Here is a 10,318-nt window from a genome sequence, read left to right as displayed (position 1 = left end):
GGGAAAAAAAATCGCTGTTTCTCCCATTGATTGTGGTTTCTCCACAGTTGGTCACAAGGTGGCAGTAGAGTCCAGCCTGCCTTCCACCATTTGTCCCCGACAACTGCAGACTGTCCTGTGCACCTGCTTGACATGAGCCAAATGTACAGTACACTGCGTGCAAGGAGAAAGACAACTGCGCGTTTTGCGAGCTGTGAAGGTCAACTATGCAGCAGAGGTCTTGACAATACCATAAACGTGATCGGGTCATGGAAAACCAGGCTTATTATCACTTCGCTGACATTCTCATTTAGACTTTCCATTTGGATAAAAAAGGACAGGCTCTGATGACAGCTGCTTTTTATTTATTCATTTATTTATTTATTTTGCATGTATGCATGCATTGTGTAGTGAGATGGAGACGAAGCTCTGCCTGCATGGCCAGTTGTTGTCAATGAAACCTGCAAGACATTGACTTGCCCTTGGAATATTTGTGAATGAGATGCATCTAATCTCTCCGCCTAATTTGGGTTTAGTCTGACGGATTACCTAACGGGTTTTTTTTCTTTTCTTTCTTTTTTTTTTTTTTTGTCATTCAAAAGGGGGTAAGACTGTCATTTTGTTGCCTTGGAGACTACAGATCAATAGCGTGGTGCGGTATCTTTTTGTCCATTCCCAGTGAGCGGGTTCAGCGCCTGCTGACGTCAGCGGGTTCGGGGGCGGGGCCCGCCCCGGCCCCCTGCGCTCTGATTGGCCGCTGCCTCGGACTAGACACCATTGAGGATTTTTTGGCTCGTGCACGGGAGGGGGGTGTGTCCCTCCGGTCGCGCGGGTACACGCCTCTCTTATAAATACACCACACAGCTGTGGAGCAGCTCAGACGCACCAATCTGGAAAGCGGCGTTTTGTTCTCAGGCTTTTTAAACTCCTTGCTAAACAGTTATTTGGGGTCTTTAAGGGGGTTTTTTTTAAACTACCCTCGAGGGGAAACAAAACAAAGAAAAAAAAAAGTCCAGAGAGAGTCTCAGTCATCAGATCCCTCAACAGGATTGACAGCAGGTGTGAATTCATGTCTGTATTTTCACCTCAGATATACTGGTGAGTACTCGCACACAGAAGTTTTTTTCTTTGTTTATAACTGAATCGTCTTCATGCACTTAACAGGTGAAAAGATGTTGAAGTGGTTGGTTATGCTTGGTGATTTCCCTCAGAAACAACCTTTGATGCTACACCCACTCTTGTTTCCTTTGTTTTGGGGGTTTTGTTTTTTTTTTTTTTTCCAACGGGCTGATGCCACAAAAATGGGAAATGGTACAGACTGGAAAGAAAGGTAAAGTTAGAATGGCATCCTCTTTCATTTTTTATTTTCCAAGTAGTTTTTTTTTTTTTTTTTTTTTTTTTTTTTGTAACATAATAGATGTCAGGCTTGCTGCAGTTTGTAGCAATCTGGAAAGGTCACAGTGGTCACACAGTGCTTTTCCATATATGAGAAATCCAGATTTAGTGAAACACACTTTAATTTCCGAGACATTGTTAGTGTTGAAATGAACCGGTCATTGTTTCCATTCTGTGATCTTTAGTGCTGCAGGTGCAGTTCAAATGAGGAAGGATGGCTGCACGTAAAACTGTATTATCAGGGAACCGTCAACCTCTTTAATTCATGCACTAATACAAAGATGAAGGTGCATCTTTGTTCTCTTATTGTCAGAGTGTTTTCCTTCCTGTTGAAGGATGCACAGCTTGCATGGTATTGTTGTTTCACAAGTGGTGTTAAAACCTCACCAAGCCTCTCTGTGTCTCTACCAGGAAGTTCTGATTCGACCTCGTTGCAGTAACCACACTTTATTTTCTTGTCTGTGCTTGCTTGCTCACTTCAGGGCTAAGTTTGTGCTTTCTGTAATGATACTTGAGTGAGAACTGCTTCCTGAAATGTTTGGTTTTCTCGGTCAACCCACAGACTTCTTCATTAGCTGTAGTTATACCAACACATCAGCTCTACTCTCATGAAGTTCACTTTTTTATCATGTTTATTCCTCATGGCAGCCTCTCATATATGGTAATGCAGTGGTCAACACAGACAAACTGGTTCTACTGACACTGTAATTCAGTTCAATGTCATCCCAAAACACAGACAAGCGATTATATTACAGTAATTCCTCAATACATTTTTTTTTTACTGGTTGAAAGGATAGCAGGTATGTTGTATTACATAACGCAACAATGTCCAAGTGAACCGAATTCAGTGTTTATATGGCAACATAAAAACATTAGTTCAGGCCTTTTGATTTATGTTTCTGATCATAAATTTTAACAGGCAAGTCAAACCATAGGAATTCACATGCGATCCTTTCATTCCGCTTCACTCCTGGGAGAGGGGTGTTGTGTTACTCAATCCACCCCACCTCCCACATACCTGCAGAGTGGTGTGAGTCGACTGGCAGAAATCGCAGCGCTGGCAAAGCACGTCAGCAGCTCTGCCCCGTCTCCACATGGGCCCGAGATTTATGATCGCTGTAGTAAGAAGTGAGAGGTGGCAGAGAGGAACCAGTGTTGACGGCATAAATTCCCTTCTTGTACAGTGGGGTTGTTGTGGGTAACCCTTGTGCTCCTGTCAGCAGCACCGCTACTGTAAAGACGAGCGAGGCGCTACAGTAACGCACGGCCTTGGCACTTTTTATAGTCCTGGGACAGGAGGATGAAGCCGGTGTGACACTTACATAATTGCATGCGTTAGGACTGTCGGTCTTTAGACATATGTTAAATGGGTGATTGTGAATGGCGTGGGTTAAGGATGGCATGGCGAATGGGTTTAGAGACCATAACAAAAGGACCTGCTGTTTAAATGAGGCTGCTGCAGGATTGTTGGGAGTGAATCTACCTTTCTGCTGAATATACACATTCACACTTATGGCCAAGTTCAGCAATCTGGAACATCTTAAATGCATTTTTGCACCCAAACCAAAAAAACATGCAAACTCCACATAGAGAGGCTCTCAACTGGACTTTCATCAGATAATTTTTGATTTCTGTTTACAGCAGGCAACTGAATAGTTTCTTCAGTTTTGAGCGTATTGTTTAGGACACATGGTACCGACTTAATGTCCTGATGTTACCTGCCATCCATCTGTGCCTTGCTCGGATGTGGCATTAAGAAGCCGGCTGGCCCAGGTATGCTTTAAGTTGACTGGGTCAAGTGGTAAAGAGATTTGCTGCCATCTGCTCCACGAGTCTCATCCATTAATCAGCAGGGCCGTTGTCCGAAAATGTGTCTGGCCTGCGGAATCGGACGGTCTGGCCACTTTGGATGCAGGTTTGAATGCGGCCGTGTGTGATTCAGCTCGTGTGGGCCTGAATATCAAGCATGAGCCCTGATGAGTGGATGCAGAGAGCCGCTAATGCCCCCCCCCCCCCCCCCCCCCCCCCCCCTCGAGAGGGAGGGACCTGCTGCTCATCCCTTTGTGACATTCGGATCAATAATAACTGCGATGGTAGTTTCTGTGTGTTTGTTTCCTCCCAGGTTGACTTGTCACTTGCGCACCCCCACTTCCTCCTCATTGTGCCCCTTTATGTTTTATTAGGCCGACGTTCTGTTATTCTTAGCCGAGCAGGATGTTTATACGATCCCAGTACAGAAATATGACTGGCAAGGCCTGGGTGTTTATCTTTCTTTTCTCTCCGTTCCCTCCCTTCCCTGCTCCTCCTCTCCTCAGGTTTTCACTGTCATTGTTCCCCCTCCGTCTTCTCCTTTGCCTCTTTTTGCATGCCTGCCTCACCCTGCTCTGCACTCTCTACTCCATGATGATATGAGTTCGAGAGCAACACCAGCTGACTTTTTCTTTTTCTTCATGTCAGGCCTTGCATTTCCCTCAAGCCTCTTTTCTTTTCTTAGTTTTATTTTTGGATATCCGGCCATTGTTTAGGCCGAGCATGCATATCGTCTGACTGGTGCAGAAAAAAGTTGCTTACAGCGTTCCAGTTGAAAGCTTTTCAGTGTTAGCATTTTTTCAGAGCCACTCCTGCACCCTGCTGTGATGTCAGTGTTTCCTCGTGAAAACAAAAAGGGGTGTGTGTTAAATTTGGGAATGGAAAAACTGATGATCAGGCATTGCTTCGGGGGATATTGATTTCCTGGGATCGAACGACTCCTGTCAGTGACCGTTACCTGCTTTTGGACTGAGACTTGAACAAATGAATGTCTCAAGATGAAGCTTCTCAATGTGTTCAGCTGCACTGAAAACTCGAATTCTTTGGCCCATTTCTGCAAATGGTGCTGCTTCATCAGGAATTCAACATTTATGCACTTTATTTAAAGTGATTTTTGTTTTTATAATGTATGATGCATTTATGTGATTTGATTTGATATTTTCAGGATTTTACGAATGTGCTATTTTTGACTTCCATGCAGGGTTTTTTTTTTTTTTCTAAGCTAGAGAGGGCTATATTAAAAGATGAAATGAATTGGATGGAAAGCATGTTTTACATAATAATCCCTTCTTTTAAAATCGTGTTTCTAAACGCCACCATGGTTTGATTTGTCACCATTCTGTTGCAGCCAAAAATAAACATTTCATTTAGGATTCAAAGTAGGTCAAGCAGAGCCCACTCATCTCATCTCCCCCTCCAAAAAAAAAACAAAAAACAAAACATACAAAAAACAAACCTGGTGATTCAGATAATGTGAGGATGTGAGTGAGCTTCTTCTTGTGTAGTGTCCTGTTTTCTTTGTCCTATATAGCCACTGACCACACAAACCCCGAGCCTGTGGCCACTGACCAGCAGGCACCAGGCTTTAAATAGAGAGCGTGAGAAGGCCGTTAAGCATCGCGTCTCAAGACGGCCGTTCTCTCAGTCCAGTGACCTGTTTGAAGTTTTTTTTTTCTTTCTTTAAGCTTTACCATGACAATACTGGGGAGTGAATGCACTTCGTGTGGACAAACAACCTCTTGTTTCTTTCATCTAAAATGGAAAGTTTGGCCAAGCTTTGATGGAATCGAGTACATCAAGTTCCTCCCCAGTCAAATACCACAACCCGCCTGCAGCGAACTCTCACAATGACTGTTCTCTGGTTGCTAGTGCGAGAGCACATCATCCTGTATTTAGAAACAGCCACCTTATGCAAGCCACACTGATGCTGTGCAGCTTTGCAGTGCACAGAATGGATGCTTGTTGTATTGTGGTCAGAATGCAAAGAGTATAAACAAAAGGGACAATGTTTTATTCGCCTCGTGTTTCTGGCTTTCTGTCTTTGTTACATGCCAGTATTGATTAGTTACAACCTGTGGCTGTGTATTCTCTGTCCAATCAATGTTTTTTTTGTTTGTTTTCTTTTTTTAAGCATAGTCTGCATTTTCTCTTCAAATGCCAGGCTAATGCACTTAAAATTAGAATCACAACTGGATCTCACCCGTGTGCACTGACCATATTTCTTTTTTCGTCCCAACCCTGCAGCCCAGTGTTTGTGCCCAGCCGAGATATGACTGAGGTGATGATCAACAGCACCCCCATGGAGGATATGAGGCTCAGTCCCAGCAAGGACAGACTCTCCTTCCAGGTAGGACGATTGGTAAAAGCACTGCCTCGCTGCTAATGCTTCTTTCTGAATCACTACATCCTCACTAGATTTATGAGGTTATTAAAACATAGTAGCATTAAAAACTGTAAGGAGAGATAGGATTTATTGATTGATAATGAGAGTGAACATTTAAGAGAAGGTTTAATAAGCATTGTGTTATTTACTATCACAAAAATAACTTATAAATATTAATGAGGGTATATTAAACTTATTAAACTACAATAAACTTCATGGTCAAAACATTTAAAAGCATGATACGTCTGCCATATTTTTTTCATTGTCTGATAAATACAGAGCCAGACATGGCAGATTATAGCTGTCACTTCACACAATTGGCAGAAATAAAAAGCCTGCTGAGCAGATTGCAAATATACAGCAGTCTTTGACAAAAATAAACCATGCAAATTCAAAGAGATTGTAGATACAGGCATCAGGTGGTTGTGACAAGCTGCTGCCAGCAGCTTTTGTTTTACTGTCAGCCCAATCGGGTCATCTCGGAATCTAAACTATTTAAACTCACAGCTGCTGGCTGCAGGGGCTCATTTGTGTCTTGTGGGAAAACGGCACAAACGTGTTGATACTTGAACCATTTTATATTCTGCACGGAAAAGTGATTTGATCCATGATATCTGAGGAACTGATTGTAAGTATTGAAGGATTCGGTACTTTTAGGATCTTTATGCAACAGCCCGTGCGTGCGTATGTGGATATAAACTGAGGATGTAGACTGACCTAGAGGAAAAGTCCGGCTTCCTGTCCCTCAGTTCACACCCCTGCTGTGAGTCTGTGTGAGAGGATGAGAGGAGGGGAAGAGGAGTTTCTCAGTTGCTATTTCTCCACTCTTTCCATCCTCCCGAAACAATTGCCCAAGGTCACGGGCTCCGTGTTAGCGGTGATGCTATACGAGTCACTTCCTCCATTATGGCTTCAGTGGGACTTGAATTATGTGACTAGGGAAGTCCAGAAAGACTGGAGAAAACTGTGGACTTGGGGGGAAAACAGCTGAGAGACAATTAACCACCTTGTTTAACAGGCTTCACGTTAAATGGATGAGCTTGCATAAGTTTGCCCTCAGTAGCAGCTAGCTTAATCTACCAAACCATCCATCCTTATGTACAGAACCCAATTCAACCAGACGTGTCAAAGGGTAAATAGAAGTGTATAGATGTGAAATTATTGAACTATCAAACTATCAAAAGATAGTCATGACTCAGCCGTATTATGCCCCGAACTAAGCGAACTCCACGTGCGAGAAAAGCCCTAAAATAGCCTCTGCATTGTCACTTCCTGTCACTGGAATTGAAACGATTAAGCATGCTAGCCAGCGGTCTGAAGGCAAGGTCGCAGCTCCCCTTGGAGCTGACGCGCAGTGAAGTGTGGCGGCGCAGGCCGGAAACACACAGGAATTACACATAACTACAGCTTTTTAATAGCAGCTTTTCATATGTGTTTCTATGTGCAGCTGAGGCTGAAGGAAGTCAAGTATTGGTGGAAACGTGCACACGTTCATGACCTGGGGACGTTGCACCTTCAGGATATGTTGATAGTGTTTTTGTCATTTTCTTCTGCCTCCTATGGAACTCATGGAGACTTGGACACAGCTGGATCCCTTCTATCTCTTGTCTTCCTCTCTCTCCTGCCTCGTCTAATGCTCTTTCCACTGGGCTCTTTGCCCAGACGGCGACATCGCCCCCACCCCTTGAAACGTCTTGGAGTGAAATATGCAGGTCTAAAAATATTCATCCACTTTATCCAAACAACAGCAAAAAAAAAAAAAAAAATGCTGTTCTTGGATCAGGAGTGGCAAGCATTTTTTTCCCCCCAGGGGCCGTTTCCCCTGTTCCTGAGAACAGAGAGAAAGTCAGAGGTTGATGTCCGGGCCTACCAGGACAGCGAACGCATGTAATCTCTGTTGTCAGGATGTCTCATTTCACATCTAAACAATCGAGTGTGGCATGCTGCACTTACAAGCGCTCACATCAGTCAGGATCTGCAGATCGCTCCGCTGATTCATGTCCTTCCCGAAACTGTTTTCCTGACTTTCAGTCCGCAGAACTTTAAATGTCGTCGATTAGAGGGCTGACTGTTCTATTTAAAATGCAAATCAAATGACTTGCACGTTCCTATTAATTAGCTGTTGATTCAGATTGCTGTTATTACGCTCTTGTGTAATCTTCTGAGTGCTGTGGATGAGTTCATCGGCAGTTGCCGGTGACTTGGCGTCGTGATTAAACATGACGCAGCGTTTCCCCGAAAGTCTGGCAAGAGATGCGTCACTTTGCCCACGCACGGCTTGCGCAACTTTCCTGCGTGAGCACCTGAGAGGAGCTGCCTGTGGAACTGCAGGAATGTGGGATGGGTTGAGAGCAGGTACACCACAAGGATTTTAGGCATTAGACACTTCTTGGTCTTCGCATGATGTTTTCGACCGTGCCGTTGAGCCTGAAACACTTCCGCTCTGTCGTGAAAGAGTCACAAATACCTTCAACAAAGGTGCTCGGAAGTTTTTCCCTCAAAGGCACGACATGTTTTCCTCTATTGCTTTGCATGTCAGTCTCATTTGCTTTACTACTGAGCAGGCTGTTGATCTTTTCTACTCTTTTCTGTCTCGTCTTTTCTTTTTCTTAGATATTCCCGGACCCGTCAGATTTCGATCGCTGCTGTAAACTCAAAGATCGCCTCCCGTCCATCGTGGTGGAGCCGACAGAAGGAGAAGTGGAGAGCGGGGAGCTTCGCTGGCCTCCAGAGGAGTTCCTGGTCAGTGAAGAGGAGGAAGAGGAAGAGGAGGAGGAGGAAGAGGAACAGCTTAATGGTAGCATTCAAAATGGACACCCGACGCTGAATTCCCAGCACTAGAGAGCGCGTTGCAGCAGCCGCACGTCGGTGTTCCTTCTTCCTGATGGACGTTTCCTCACACACACACACACACACACACACACACACTGGTTACTCTCCACCTCAGCACTCCAGTAGACTCGACTGACAGATGCATTCACGGTCCCATGATGCCATCTGGTTGCCCTTGACACCAAAAGGTCACTCCCACAAGAAAAAGCAATACACACACACACACACATACTCTCTCACACAATGTTTTATCTTCCTGGACTTCAGTCCCACCAAAATGGACTCAAACGATTGGACAGCTAATCCTTTTTCCTATGATGTCTACCACTGCGTTTGTCCCGGCCCCCCCAGCGGGATGTCGCGTCGGACAGCGGCAGCTCAGTGCTTCAGCTCTTAATCTGCGGAGAGCTACTTCTGCTCAGTTCTTTACTCCAGAATGGCTGGCATCATGACCCCAGAGACTTTCTACTTGCGTACAGAACTATTGTGGTACCCGTGGGATTTATTGTACAGTGCACCGTCCATGTTTGTGTTCTGTTTCTGGATTGCTATGTTGACTATTGTGATTGCCACTGGTGTCTAGATGATGTGAATGTTTTGTGACAAGTTTTTTTTCTTTTCTTTTTCTTTTTTTTTTTTGAAAAGTGTGTCTCTGGGTTTATTTTCCCCCCGTCACCTGATTTGTCTAAATTGTACATTTGATCTGAGGTTATGCATTCACAGTAAAAAGGCAACCTGGGGTTATTTAGAGAACTAAAAAAAGCAGAAAATGAAATAATGTTATAAAAAATATTTAAAAAAAAAAGCACCTGTGTGAGTTGACTTGGCAGGTTTGTTATGCACTGAAGGCACAGCTATGCTATGATCGACTCCTCGCTGGCGTCCTTAAAGCCTGACGATGAGCTGTATGACTGTGTCAACAGGACGCGTCGCACACCGGTTATCAATGGGGAAAACTGAGCAAATATGGAAAATTCTAACTTTAAAAAAAAAAAGCACTTAGTAAAATGTACAGACTCGATGAAAGAAGTGTAAATACATGTTCCAGTGAGCTAACCCTGGAGGCCTTGTGCACTGATCATATTTGTACTGTGGGTGCGGTTTCTTTTTTCGAAAGACGTTGCTCTGAGCTGTAAACATCTGAGCTGAAGGTTTCTCGTGTCTTCCTGTTCTTTTTTTTTTTCTTTTTTTTTCTAAAGCAGCCAAACTTCTGATGGCGTGGAATACAGTTTGCTGAGTTCACTCCACGGCTTAGAAATACCTGAAAATGTACTCTTGGTTCATCGGTGAAATGATTGGTGACGTCTGCCAAAGTTCCGTCTTGTTCTCTGGTTGTCGGCTCATTTGCTGATGTGGAATTTCAAAAGTGATTATTCCTTTTTTTTTTTTTTTTTTTTTTTTTTTTTAACCACCCAACCATGGCAACTTCCTGTTTGTGGAAAAGATTTCCATTTGTGTACAGCCTGGTGTTACTGTTGTGGCGAGCATGGCTGAGATGTCTCCTGGTTTTCGTAACTCCTCATTTGAGTGGCATTAGGGCTGTGTACAAAACATCTCCTCTCCTGCTCCAGTCAGTCCCCTGCAGGTCCCACATTGTTTTTGTAAAGCTCAGGGAGATTAGCCGCCATCTTTCTTTTCTTTTCTTTCTTCTTCTTTTTTTGTTTTTTTGTATTTAGACCACTTTTATTGGTGACTATTGCAGAGGCTGTAAATAAACATTTGAATTTGCTATCCAGCTGTGTGGCGTGTCTTTAATTGTGATCGCACAAGATGAAGCAAATGAGGGGGTTTTTTGGAGGGTTGATCCTTCAGCACATTCTGAAGTAGATTCCGCTTGAATTCAGGTTTACTTTCATTTTCCTTGATGTCAACCCGCCTCACCCCCCCTTCTCTTTTGGAACCACTTGCTTAACCTGCTGT

General features: G+C 43.9%; 1 protein-coding gene across 1 annotated transcript; it reads left to right on the top strand.

Moving 5' to 3' along the window:
- Window positions 1-868: 868 nt before the first annotated feature.
- On the top strand, window positions 869-10,133 carry lbh (LBH regulator of WNT signaling pathway). The gene is made up of 3 exons (XM_030117223.1): window positions 869-1,077; window positions 5,428-5,530; window positions 8,180-10,133. Exons 1-3 carry the CDS (start codon window positions 1,049-1,051, stop codon window positions 8,405-8,407), a joined length of 360 nt encoding a protein of 119 aa, XP_029973083.1. The 5' UTR covers window positions 869-1,048; the 3' UTR covers window positions 8,408-10,133.
- The last annotated feature ends 185 nt before the right edge of the window (window positions 10,134-10,318 follow it).

This window comes from Salarias fasciatus, chromosome 19 (genome assembly GCF_902148845.1).
Source record: "Salarias fasciatus chromosome 19, fSalaFa1.1, whole genome shotgun sequence".
NCBI lineage: Eukaryota > Metazoa > Chordata > Actinopteri > Blenniiformes > Blenniidae > Salarias > Salarias fasciatus.
This window is presented reverse-complemented; position numbering and strand designations above follow the sequence as displayed.

Coding starts and splice junctions, on each gene's coding strand:
- lbh (XM_030117223.1), top strand. CDS start 1,049: ATGTCTGTATTTTCACCTCAGATATACTG. Junction 1,078..5,427: donor TTTTCACCTCAGATATACTG/GTGAGTACTCGC, acceptor CCAACCCTGCAG/CCCAGTGTTTGTGCCCAGCC. Junction 5,531..8,179: donor AGGACAGACTCTCCTTCCAG/GTAGGACGATTG, acceptor TCTTTTTCTTAG/ATATTCCCGGACCCGTCAGA.